Raw genomic sequence first — 14762 nt, forward strand, 5'->3', positions numbered from 1 at the left:
GGTGCTGGGCCTGCCACAAGGCCTCTACCAGCCTGTAGCCATTGCGTCAAATGAGACTAAAGCTCTGGTAGGAGGATCTAGCTGGAGACAGAAGACATGTTTATACCAGTGCAGTTCTTTGTTGGAAATGGGATCTATAGACTTGCTGCACATAAAACATTAATACATGTTTTTTGTTTATATGACATTCTATGAAGCTACAATGTCTAATACTATCCATATTTACCTTCAGGACTTTATAATTTATGTAACAAAGCAACATTGCTTAGCATAACTCTTGTAGTTAACTACAGTACTCGTAACTTTAAGTGAGTATATGTCATGTTAAAGTGAGATTAGTGATTTCAAAGTGAGGACTTCTTACTTCATAGTGAGATATATTACTTCAAAGTTAGTCCATGTCACTCTGACAAAACTTAAAACTTACTTAATTTAATAAACCAAAAATGCATAGTGTATTTACACATAGAAATGATCGGGTAAGCTGTTATGATATTATAAGCAAAACAAAAGAAGAAATCTGCTCTTTTCAGCCACTCTCTCATCATACAGTAATTTTCACTGTATATGCATGAATAGATATTTACAAAGTCTCAGTAAGTAGGAAGGCAGACAAATCACAAATCCTTCAGGTAGATGGTCCTGCTCGATCTGTAGAAAAATCATAAGTAGAAACTGCATAAGATGCACCCGGTGTAAGCTTTGGACACATAAAGGGTGCAGCAATATCAGAGGAAGGTTAACAGGGAAAATAGCTTTTGTATGTGGAAGATGTACAGGTACAATAAATGCTGAAAATGTGCAGAAAATAGACTCCATCAATTGCCTGTTGGGCAAGCTAGATGTAGTGGATAACTTCCATTATCTAGGGGATCAAGTTAGTAGTGGAGGTGGATGCTCCGAGAGCATAGCTGTTAGAATAAGATTAGGCTGGGCAAATTTCAGAGAGCTCCTCCCTCTGCTGGTAACAAATGGCCTCTCTCTGAGTGAAAGATAGATTGTATGATGCCTGTGTGTGAACAGCCATGCTACATGACAGTAAAACATCAGTTGTGACAGCTGAAGACTTGTGTAGGCTTGAAAGAAATGAAGCCAGTATGCTTTGCTGGATGTGTAATGTCAGTGTGCATGTTCGACAGAGTGTAAACATCTTGAGAGAAAAGTTGGGCATAAGAGACATCAGATGTAGTGTGCAAGAGAGGTGTCAGTGCTGGTATGGTCATGTGATGCATATGGACGAGGACAGTTGTGTAAATAAGTGCTGATCTCTAACTGTGGAGATCTTTGAACTTTGAGCTTCACAGAGACAACGACTTGTGACCAAGACCTTTCGCGATATGCTGTGCTTGAGAAGACCTGTCAAGCCAAGTGAAATTGTAGTCATGACTGATGTTGGTGTCACGTAACTGACACCCATGCCAGCAGCACATAAAGAGTACTGCCTGAGCATTGGGCTTCATGGAGGCAAAATGGCTATGTTCTTTCAAGTGCCGGGCCTCATAGAGGCAAAGTGGTGAGTTCCTTTTGAGTTTTGGGCTTCACAGAGGTAATGACGGAGATCTTTGGCATTATGTCATGCTTGAGAAGACCCATCAAGCCAAGCAAAATCACAGTTGTGGCAGATACCAGTGTCATGCAAATGGCACCCGTGCCGGTGGCATGTAAATGCATCCATTACATTCTCAGAGTGGTTGGTATTAAGAAGGGCATCCAGCCATGGAAAACCATGCCAAATCAGACTGGAGTCTGGTGCAGCCTTCCAGCCTACCAGCCCTGGTCAAACCATCCAACCCATGCCAGCATGAATAACGGATGTTAAATGATGATTATGATACCTGATTGTTTAAGAGTTAAACTGCTTATTGTCTAAATTATTTTTGTAAAATTATATCAAGGAAGAGCTATTTAATCATTTATAAAACACACCAAAGCTGTTATATTCACTTTATATTTCATGTAATGTCAGCATTTTTATTGTAATGCCTGGGCAAGGAGTATTGAATGAATGTAAAACAAATCTGCCAGTGTCCCATGTCGAAGACAACTCATAGATTGTTATAATCAGGGATCAGACTACAAGAATCTTGCTCTTGGCTTTACTTTGAAGACTGCAAATGGAATAGTCGTAGTTAAGTGGGTAGCTTTACTGTAGATGCATGTGAAGATTAATGGTGAGATGCCATCATATTTGTTTATTGCATAAAATAAAAGTCCATTAATCACCTTGATGTTATGAGATTGATGAATGTAGCTTTAACTGTCACACTACCAGCATCCTTTGTCAGTCCTTAAAGGGCCAGCTTGTAGTTAAAACTGTTTATGAACAAACAAGTAAAAACCTCTATATTAATGCTGTTGTATCAAGCACCAAGAATTTCATAATTATGTGTATAAGGTTGCCATTTAACTGCATATTTAAGGCCAGGAATACTTTTGCATATTTGATAGTGCTTCTTTTCACAATGAGATCAAAGTCTTCATTCAGTATCTTTGCAACTGTGGTTTGAAATATTTGCTATTGTATTTGCCTCTCGTTACTCTCATAGGGGAATGTGTCTCAAATATAAAACTGGCACTAAAAGCTGAACTGACCCTACCATACATTCATGTAGAAATAGTGAACAATCCTGCTGGTGTTATAAAGTCACACACGGAGATAAAATTGTCAGATAATTAGCATTGGATGGTATTGCTGTATTTACTCCTGAAAAAACTAGAAAGTATTTTAATCATTTGATGAGCTTTTTCCCTGTTGCTTGGTTGATGAAAACTCATAATGAATCAAGCAAGTTCACATACAAGTGACAGTAAAAAGGATTTATAATGTTTTGATGCCATATTTTCTATTAAGTAAATCTTTTTGTCTCAATCTCACTTTGAAATCATTATTCAGCAATTTCAAATTGCTTTCTCACTTTGAAGTAGCTAAGTCTCATTCTGAAATCATTAATCTCTCTATGAATTGATAAAGTGTGTGTACATATGTGTATGTTCTCAGATTCTGAATTGCATTATGAGAGCTTTGAAGGCAGGGAGAAAATTATTAGTATGCTCTTATGATTGGGACAATTTCTCAGCTTTTCCTTTAACTTTCTTTTTTATATAATCGAACATAATGCAATATGGATTGTCTTTAGATTTTCAAATATAAATAAGTATTTATTTTTCTGGATCTGGGTCTCTTGACAAAGTTAGTAACAACAAACTAATAAACTTCCCAGGAAAAAATTTGCCTCACCATTTTACAAAATACTGAAACCATGACCCTGTGAACATATGTGATGCATAAAAAATATTGTTGGTTGCTTTACTAGAGATTTATTATCTGTGGTTTCATATTCTGCTACCAAGTTCTTGTTTTAACTGCATTCTGATTTACTTAGATGTTAGAAATATGAAACTGGAACCTGATTTTAGTATAGCTTACACTCTGACCACATAAACACCTATTTTTCAACTGAAAAAATTTGGTATGAAGAAATTACACTACTTTATGAGTGAAATTTTCTGTATCTTAAGAAATAAACTCAGTTTATGTAGTCAGAAGTTGAATCTACATACCTAACTTCAAACTGTATTAAATTTATAAAATATTATGTATAACTTATATATTTGTTATTATATTTTATATAATTCTGATTATAATGCACTTTTATTTTTCAGTTTTCTTATTGATGACACCTTATATCTTCTAAAAAAGACAAAGCTACAAGGCATTATAATACCAAACCCCATGGAAACGTCATAATTTTGTTTGCACATATGCATACAGACAAACTTATATGTATGTATATACGCTCACACAGAAACATTTACATATATTCAGTATGTACATATAATTAAATCATATATCTATGAATAATATATATGTATTGTATATAAAAAAAAAATTTGAATGTGTGTGTGAGAGTGCATGTGTATATAAACACATACATATGTGTTTGTGTATGTATATTTTTATATATATGTATATATATATATATATATATATATATATACATACATATACACATCATAAGTTAATGGCTAAGATTTTTTATATAAAAAATATTAAACCGTATACTCATGTAAACACTAATCTTGTGTTTTCAGAAAAGAATGATCCACTGATGTAACTGCATGTGACATGCTTGCTAAGCAAGCACTTTACTTACAATACTGCACTGTGTTTGCATTTTCTTCTTACTCAAAACTTTATTGCTTTTAAGAGACCTTTTCAATCACTATAAGCATCACACAGTTTGCCAACCCCTTCATATTAAGATGTTAGTTATTTCTGTTAATGTACAAACATAGCAAGGTATCACACAGACATGCAATGTTTTTCATGATAATATGTACAAATTCTAAATTAAGAAATAAGATTTTCAATATAAACAATATTTATATTATATCCATGCAGTTTCAATTCCATCAGCAGGAGCATTGTTCTCTTTAGATTTTAATATATATGTCCCTGGATGAAGTCCATTGCAGTTTCCTTGTAGTAGAATACCTCTAGGAAAGGCAGGAACTACTATTTATTCTTCTTTTGCATGTTACCCTTCATGTAAAGTAGGAGAATGTAGGAGGTAATATCATAAATTGCATACCTAAATAGACAATCTACTTCTACAACTGGTTTTCTCAAATCTTTATCCTTGTTAATAGACTTTTTATATTTACAATACTTTGTTTCCTCGTAGTTTTCATTTAAACTTGCAAATCGTACATATGTATGTATGCACAATGTATGTATGTGTGTATGTATATACATATACATGTGTTTTTATGCACATGCATATATATACATGCACACATATATATTTATATGTATGTATATATTGAAAGGCCTAGTTGTTAGGGTGTCGAGCCCATAACTGTAAGGTGTTGTGTTTGATTCACAGATCTGGATGTATGTTGTATCTTTGATGGAGGCTTTTCGTTTCACTTTATTCCAGTCCAGAGTTGAGTGCTTTTGCAACATCTTACAGCTTCCTTGGAGTCATTAAATGTATGCATGTATTTATACATACATGTATCTAGATGCATGTATGTATATATATATGTGTGTGTGTGTGTGCATGTGTGTGTACATGAGTGTATGTATATATGTGTGTGTGTGTGTATGTATGTAAATGTACATGTTGGTATATATATATGCATGTATGTGTACATACTTGCCTGTTACACTTTTCTGCTCTTCCTTCTCTCAAGATACTACTCTTCATGTTTCTTGTGCTTCTTCTTTCAAATTGAATGTTCAACTAGTGAAGCACTTTTTTTGCAGTTCCTGGTTTGTTTAATTCATTGCTTTTACTTTGAGGCTGAAAGATATGCTGTCTGTCTGTTTGCCTGCATGTCTGTCTATGTTCTATAATTTTTTCTATCTACCTATGTTTCTATCCTTTCCTCTATTTCTTTCTCTCTTCCTTTCTTTTGTTATTTGCATCTATCTATCTTTTTATCAAATATTCTTTTTATCTATTCTTCCATCTTTGTATCTATCTGTCCATTTAATGGCTATACTCTATCTTTTTTATCTGTCCCTCTCTTCCTTTCTCCCCTTCCCTCTTCGATTTGACGTCTCTGTGGCAGCCATTTCTATCTTACACTTTTTCTCTTTACCTGCTTGTTACTCTTTTCTTCTCTCTCCTCCCAGACGACCTTCCGCTTCCTGTTTTTCATCTTATTCATCCTTTTTTGGAACATTCTGATCAATTGGTCAGTCACTAATTTATGTCATGGTATGTTTCAGGACACTATCTTTCTTTATAACTGTTACTTCATGCGACTTGTCTCAATTTTGCTATGAAGCTGAAAGATATTCTTTGTATATATGTTGTTTCAGTTTGTATTTCTTTTTGTTCTCTTCACAACTAGTCTTATTTACTGTTCTGTCCACAAACCTTATTACTTTATCTTTCACTGTCCTTGTTGAACATTTTTCTATCCTTGTTCATCTATCATATCAGCTGTCAACTGACACCACAAAATTGAGCAATATTGTTGGAAGCTGTTAAAATTGTGATGATATTTGGTCAACATTTGATAGGGCATAGACCATGTTTGTGTTTCATCATGTTTTTTGTTTTTTCTGTAAATTTCTTTGTCATTCATCTGAATTACCTTTTCACTATATACATACATATAGATATTTCAGTTTAAAAGGCTACCAGCTAATTTGGCAGCTTGCCTCTCACATCCCACCTAATCTGTGATATTTTGCTTTGGCCCTCATTTAAGATGGTGTTAGAAATTGAGAATGCATTAGAAGACAATAAACATAGGGTATTGACTCACTGCCCCATAATTGTTATCTAAAAATAAAGTACAATAAAATATTTCCACTCTGTTTCTCATGCAGAAAGTGTTTACTAAAAATGGCGGGTGTGTGGGGAAAATGTCTCTTTTCTAATGCAGTCTGAAATATTTCTTCATATACTGTTAGAAGTTTCTGAGTGATTTGGTCTCACTATCTGAAGCATAAATCATGTCAGTTTATAAAGTGAATGCATCAACCCATCCATTTCACACATTGAATTTTTCATATCCGACTTCTTAGCAGTCAGCAGAGCATAAAGGTGAATAGTTGCATGTATAACAATAGTGTTACCGGAAAAAATGTTCTAAAATCCATTCTTTCAGTTTGATTTGCATATCATTATATAAAGCCAAAACAGATTTTCCAGTCTCCCTCCATTTTGTTCTGCCACACTAAACTCTCATTGCTGTAGAGTTTGAGTTTTGTTTGACATACTCATTCACTTTCAACTTGAATTTTACATCATAGGAGTTCTGCTTTCTCTTCTGCAATACAATGTTTGGATTGATGTACTGTTTATAAACTGATGAAGAACAACGATTATATTTTTATTGACTAATGATTTAAAAAAAAACATGTATAGACTGATTGTTATCTTTTTATTGCACATCAACTGCCAAACTTTATTTTAGGTTAACCTGTCGGCCAAATTTAAGTTCAGCCACGCATCCACTTAATGATGCATGGCTACATTAGCCAATTGTTGGAAAGGTTTTGGGTAGAAGAATAGGGCTTCAATAAAATGCAACAGAATAAGCAGAACAACCAAAAATGAGTGTAATATTGCATCTAAACTGCTGTATTTAATGCTAAATTAATCTATTAGCCAATCATAATTATAGCTATATATTTCTCAGAACATGGATATGTCAGCCAATCATCAGAATTTTTTTTTCTGATGCTGCTAATATGTCCAGAATTTGAATTACTTATTTGCATCTTGTGTTACCCCAAAAAGTAGTAACATTGCTCAGATTATTGGTTAATAAAATGCTCAAAACTGAAAACTAACATAGAAACAATAAAGACAATTAAAAGATTAATTTATTTCTAAAGTTTTTCTGAGATTTAACTGTTTCTAATTCTAGTCCGTAACTGAATGTGTAGATAAGGCTTCAACAACCATTTTTTGGCTAGTGGGCTGTAAGAAACATGTTTTATTTATTAGGTGGGTTGCACTACTAAAAAATTCTAGGTAATTTTTTTGTTTGATGTGCCATTCAAAATTTTCCACAGATTGGAATTTTGGCTTATGAGTAGTGCAGTCAATGAAAAACCTAATATCAGAAGAAGCAAATGAATCATCTCTGTCATTTTTGTATAGCTCTGTTTGAAAGTACTGTTTCCAGCATAAACAATTACCATGACCACTGTTATTTCACCAAGAACACTTTAAATTCTAAGCTGGTCTATTTGCTTTATTAACTGACATGAGTTTTGCAAAATCTCTTGAAAAAGATTATATCTGACTGGCAGACCATGCTTACAAGACAGCCCTTTATTTTATTCACTTATCAGATGAGAACTTCTCCATCAAACTGGTGGAAAAATTCCCCTCTTATATGTGGAGATAGATGTATATGTTTATGTATAAGGATCTATGATGATGTTGATGAGTTTAATTTATTCTTAAAGTTTTCCTGAGATTTAACTGTTTCTAATTCTAGTCCGTAACTGAATGTGTAGATAAGGCTTCTACAACCATTTTTTGGGGAAGTGGGCTGTAAGAAACATGATTTATTTATTAGGTGGGCTGCACTACTAAAATAATTAAAGGTAATTTTTTTGGCTAGGTGTGCCATTCAGAAAGTTCCACAGATCGGAATTTGGCTTATGAATAGTGCAGTCAATGAAAAACCATAATGCAGCATGGGTGCTTTTATGTGGGACCACATAGGCACTTTTACGTGGTGCCGCCATGAGTGCTTTAGACCACCAGAAGGATCGGTCTTAACACTTCTGCTGTGGAGTGTGGGTCTTCTAGAGTACAGCCAGGCGCCAGGTATCTCTGTCCTTTGACATCTCACCTGAAAGGTTCAGCTTCCTGAGGTCATATGTATATATATATATAACTAGTACAAGTTATAAAGTGACTGAAAGGCCAAAAGTTTTGGGCATAATACTTATGAAACTGCAACAAAATCTAGGAGTTTAATCTTATATACATTGACATATAATTATCTCTGGGTTTTGGGAGTAAAGTCAAAATTGGAGGGTCTCAGGAATAATGGATGTATTCAAATAAGTTTCCCCATTATGCAGTTCAATAAATTAATAAATAAATGAAAATAAAAGGGAAGCAAGCATATATACATATACACTCGCATGTGGATTTGTAGTAAGAAGCTTGCTTCCCAACCATATGGTTCCAGGTTCAGTCTCACTGTGTGGCACATTGGGCAAATGTCTTCTACTATAGCTTTGGACTGATCAAAACCTTGTGAGTGGATTTGGTAGACAGAAACTGAATGAAGCCCATTGTGTGTGTGTGTGTGTGTATGTATATATGAATGTGTGTATGTATCTGTGTTTCCTCCCCCCATCATTGGTGATGATGTGTTTACATCCCCATAGCTTAGTGGTTTGGTAAAAGAGAATGATAGAATGCAAGGAGGCAAGGGCCAAGAATGAGCTCCTTTCAAATGTTTGGCCTCACAGAGGCAATGACTGAGACCTTTGGCATTATGTTGTGCTTGAGCAGAAGACCCATCAAGCCAAGTAAAACCATGGTCATGGCAGATACTGGTGTCACGCAAATCGCACCTGTGCCAGTGGCATGTAAAAGCACCTTTTGAGCATTGGGCCTCATGGAGCAAGGACTGAGACCATTTGGCATTATGCCATGCTTCGAGCATTGGCCCTCATGGAAGCAGTGACTGAGTCCATTTGGCATTATGCTGTGCTTGAGAAAAAGACCAATCAAGCCAAGTAAATCTGCAATCATGGCAGATAGTGGTGTCATGCAAATGGCATGTAAAAGCACCCATTACACTCTCAGAGTGGTTGGCATTAAGAAGGGCATCCAACCGTAGAAACCATGCCAAAACAGACTGGGGTCTGGTGCAGCCTCTCAGCTTACCAACCCTGGTCAAACCATCCAGCTCATGCCAGCATGGACAATGGATGTTAAATGATGATGATGTATATATGTATGTAGATATAATATGTATGTATGTAGATATAACATGTATGTATATATGTATATATATATATATATATATATAATATATATATATATGTATGTAAATATATATACGTTTGTAGATATATATATATGTATGTATGTATATATGTGTATATATATAATAAGTATGTATATATGTGTATATATAATATGTATGTATATATGTGTATATATAATATGTATGTATATATATATATGCATGTGTATATATGTATGTGTATATATTTTATGTATGTATATATATATATGTGTGTGTATATATTATATGTATGTGTATATGCATATACATGTATATGTGTATATGTATATATATATATATATATATATATATATATATATATATATATACAATTAAGGTTCAGTTGAATTAGTTACTTAAATTGAGGTACCTTGTTAGGTCAGAGTAACATGTATACTCAACAATATTAAGTAAATATCAGACTTGATGCATAAGTGCCGGCCATATGATATCTTTGCAGTGTATGCAGATAATAAGACCCAGCTGCTCGAAGAAATCCACTCATAGCTATTCAGACATGTACTTTATATTAAAAATGCTGTCTATAATATTTATGAAGCATTGATTCCAGGTTAGGTGAATAAAATATTAGTGTGTAACAAAGCGGTACAGGTGTCAATTCATTATGGTTGTTTCCAACGACTCCTTTAATTGATTATTGAGAACAATACATCATTGTAAAGAAACTGTTTTATCTGATGAAAATGGTTTCTTTAAAATGATGTAATGTTCTCATTAATCAATTAAAGAAGTCATTGGAAATAGCTGTTACCTGCACCTCTTTGTTACTCAAATTATATATATATATTATATTTATGTATATATGTATGCATTGGAATATATAAATTTTTAAGCAGCAATTTGATGGTGGCAAAATGTGATAATCCTATAAACTAATTTGTAAATTTCTTGCTTATCTGTAAACCTGGTAACTCTTACACATTTTTTATAAAACCTGTAGTTTGTTGTTATAAATCTATATCAGACTGAAATTTACAAATGTATGCTGTTAAATACTCTTTATATAGAAATCTTAGCTATTAAGTGTGTATATGTCTGGTTTGACTGTTTTTTTTTGTTTTTATTTGATGTGCAACATGCACACGTTAACAAACTGTACACATTTTTCATTCAAAGCACGCCTATATTTTTGTGTATCAACTTCTCACTGCAGATCACATTTCTCTTTTTATAAAAGAAGTTATTATGAACCATATAGGCTTTAAGTCCTTGTTGCCACTTATACATATAATAAAAGCATTTTCATAACACAACTACAAATACGTATGTAGTGCTTTTATGTTTCTATGTATAAAAAACAATAAGACAGCCTGTTTTGTTGATTTTTTTTCTTCAATCTCTTCTGTTGTGGTGGTAATAAAACTGTTGTGGTAATGTTGTTAGCATTTCTATCACGGTCCAATCTTACAGGGACACCAAAACTGAGCATTGTGAAGAAATGAAACACTGCTGTGACTTAATAGCAGTGAGTCATTCCACCTTACAATCAAGTAACCGTATGATGCTCTTTTGAGTTAAATCTGTTAAGGTACAGAGTGCTAATGACAAAACATGAATTGCCTGCCCCTCAGTAAGTTGTCCAATATTCTATCCATTTGAGCTTGTGATTTGCAGGAAACTATATATATAATATATATATATATATATATATATATATAGTGTGTGTATGTGTGTATGTTTATTTTAACAACTGGAAAGTCTGTTAAACTCATGTTGAGAAGTTTATATTTTCTGATGACATATCTGTTTAGTATATGATAGATGTTTCCTGTTCTAATAAAAGTCTTGGGAATGTTACACTTGTCCTTTTCTGATAAGAAATGATTAGATCAACATACAGGCAGCCTTTGCTAGGATTCTTGACCTGTGGAAGGTGTGAGTGATTTAATGACTTCAGGAATAATATCGAAGTGTTTGTTATTTTCTTACTGTTGCTCTGTTGTTATTCTTTGATCCCAGATCAACCTTGATTGAGCAAACCTGGGATCAAAGTTTTTCATCTACAATCATCTCATGTATTTGTATGTCTAAGACCACATTAATTAATGTGTCTTTATTTTTAATTACAGTATGGAGTAATTTGAGGGAATTGGCTGCTATCTCTAGCAGCTGAAATGATCTCATTGAGGCTCCCTAATGTATAATTATGTTGTGGATTGTAGAAGATATAATGTTATGTCAGAGTCCAGTCCTGGTTATTTTGTGGTTGTTATTTTTGTTATTTGTTAATTATAACTTCTCACTATAAAATCCATATGAGGTTTTATAACTGTTTGTTAATATGTATTTAGCGGAATAATTGAGTCTTATTTGCACTATATTATAAAACTTTTTTATGAATATGTTTCTGTGTAGTTATGTAGTTATATGAAAGCATTTGGTTATTATTGGTTCTAATGAATATTCTAGTTGTGTTTTTCCAGCAAGTCTCTATCATATGTAAACATATGGCTTCCACCTGCAAGTGCATAATCAAATACTTCCTAAGGTTGTGGATATCTGGCCGGTGTAGCAATTATAGAATTGCCAACTTTCATTATTACATGTGAAGTCTTAAACTTCATTGGTAACACAAAGCCTATAACAGGTTTTGACTAACAGAATCTCCAGCAGTTTGTTTGACTAAATATGTACAAATGAATGGCTATAACCAAATTACACATAGGTAGAACTACTGTTGAAAATCAAAAGGTTCTTGACTTTTATATTTTTGTAATATATATCTATTTTTGTAATATATCTATCTCCTAGTTGTATTTTATTTCCTTTTTTAAGGATATTTCTCAGGATTTTTCCATCTTTTTGATAGAATGAATGAAATTGATTTTTGTTGTAAGTTTTGTGAAGTATGTTTGAGTTTTCTTCATACGAGTTAGTGTTTGTGTTTTGTTTATTCTGTTGTTAATAATATGTTTCTCAAATCAAGAATTAAAATAGCTGGTGATGAAGACTTTTTTATTCCTGCTATTTCGGCTGTCAATGTTTTACTGGATGAACTCAAAGTGAAATGATATACTTCGTCCTTATTTTTGTCAGATACATCATTAGGCAATATGAACAGCTTAACCTTAAAAGGGTTAACAGATTTTCCAACAGTTTGTTTAGCCAAAAACAAAAAAGAAAAAAAAAATGATTAGCTATGCCTAAATTACAGATTTGTTTTCTCAGTTTTGTTTCATTATACTAATAATCCTATTATCTCAAATAGTAACAGTTAAAATATTTCTGATTTTAAAAATGTCAGTTATTTTACTGAGATTTTGAGATTATATCAGAATTGATTAAAAAAGAATTGGTTTTATCAAAAGAAAAAAAAGTCGTAAAAATAAAAAATATTCATTATGCAATTTTTTGTTGAGTTTAAGAAAATTGAAATTATTCATAGTACCCAGTTGACAAATTTATAAATTGCTTCAAATCAATCAAATTTTGTTTAAATGCCGCCCCTTTTTGTTATTATTAATGTCAGATAAAATGCCTTATGGTATTTGTTCTGGCTCTTTATGTTCGGAGTTCAAATCCCACCGAGGTGAACTTTGCCTTTCATCCCTCCAGGGTCGACAAAATAAGTACCAGTTAAGTACTGGGGTTGATGTAATCGGCTATCCCTTTCCCCTCGAAAACTGCTGGCTCTGTGCCAAAATTTGAAACCATTTATTATTATTTGCTCCTTTCTCCTGATTGTCTTTCGACCAATGATTGCATGAAGGATAGCACAGTCTGACAATGTTAATTCTGTTATTACAGACTGTATTGTTATTGTTGTTGTTGTTGTTATTTCAATCCCTCCTCATTGTCTTGCATTCAAATGCTTCAATTTGTTAAAATAAATGTTAAATGCTAATAATTAGATCAATTACTATCAAAACTCATTTAAATATCTAAGTGAATTAACTTGTGATTTTTTTTTTTCTTTTTAAAAATTCTTTAATTTTTATATAATGTGTTATGAGAAATGTGTAAATGTTTGCAGTGATTCCCATGTTTTAAATTAAAAGTATCACCTTACATTGTTGAATTAGAACGCTCTATGTAATATTCAAAATCGGATCTTCAGAAGAAGAAATTGACTGAAGTATATGGATATCATATATGTAAAGATAGAAGAGTAATTTTTTTTTAATTAAAAACTACATTGTAAAGAAATTCTCTTTTTTTTTTTTAACTCTAGAATTTTTGTGAGTGCATATTAAATTCAAAATCCCATGCAGTGTTTTATATATCTCTTTTGGAAAAAAAATGTGATTTTTCTTCAGCATAATCTACTGGTCGTGCCAAAAGTATTGCTACTGGATAATTTGATTGAGGTGGGAATATACATTTTTTTTTTCATATTTTCAACATTCTGTATATTTCCACCGTTGTTAAATAATTTCCTTTGTTTCTAATAAATTTTATTGTAAATTTGATCTTTTTCTTATTCTTCATTTACTTATCCTATATGTTAAATTAATGAATTGAGAATGATCATAAACATACAATAAATTTTTCACACTCAATATTTTATATATAGTCCAACATGTGCTAACATGGAAGGTGGATGTTAAACAATGATAGTGATGGTCAAAGTATGCCCTGGCTTAAACTATTATATCTATATATATATATAATTATATATATAACATATATATATATACATACATATAACGTATATGTATATATATATGCATATATATATATATATGTATATATATATATATGTATATTTTATATTATATATATACGTATATGCATATATATATATACGTATATGCATATATATATATATATACGTATATGTATATGTATATGTATATATATATATTATATATACGTATATGCATATAATATATATAATATATACATATATGCAATATATATATACGTATATGCATATATATATATATTATACGTATATGCATATATATATATATACGTATATGCATATATATATTATTATACGTATATGCATATATATATATTATATACGTATATGCATATATATATATATATATATATATATTATGCTTTATTTTAAGCAGCAGAAAATTCAACAAAATCTGTTACTCGAGTTTCTCGTTGCCGTTCATCAGACAGTTTTTGCTAGATGGAACTGATATATCAATTCAATCTATACTCTTACAAACGCTACACCTTTAAAAAGAAATGGACTTGTTTGATTGGCCCTTTAGAAAAAACGGTCAATCTCTCGAGCGAAAACAAAAAGGTCAAAAATATTATGTATATATATATAT

General features: G+C 32.1%; 1 protein-coding gene across 3 annotated transcripts in view; it reads left to right on the forward strand.

Moving 5' to 3' along the window:
• Positions 1 to 3849, forward strand: part of LOC115211091 (post-GPI attachment to proteins factor 3-like) — a 54654-nt gene extending 50805 nt beyond the window's left edge. The window contains exon 8 of one of the 3 annotated variants that reach the window (XM_029779981.2): positions 3664 to 3847. In XM_029779981.2, coding sequence (XP_029635841.1) covers positions 3664 to 3748 — 85 coding nt within the window. In that variant the 3' untranslated portion in view covers positions 3749 to 3847. Of the gene's footprint in view, positions 1 to 3663 lie in introns of all 3 variants that reach the window. The other 2 variants (XM_036502096.1, XM_036502097.1) reach the window with 2 other exon arrangements.
• The last annotated feature ends 10913 nt before the right edge of the window (positions 3850 to 14762 follow it).

The sequence above is a fragment of the Octopus sinensis genome, linkage group LG4, assembly GCF_006345805.1.
Source record: "Octopus sinensis linkage group LG4, ASM634580v1, whole genome shotgun sequence".
Classification (NCBI taxonomy): domain Eukaryota; kingdom Metazoa; phylum Mollusca; class Cephalopoda; order Octopoda; family Octopodidae; genus Octopus; species Octopus sinensis.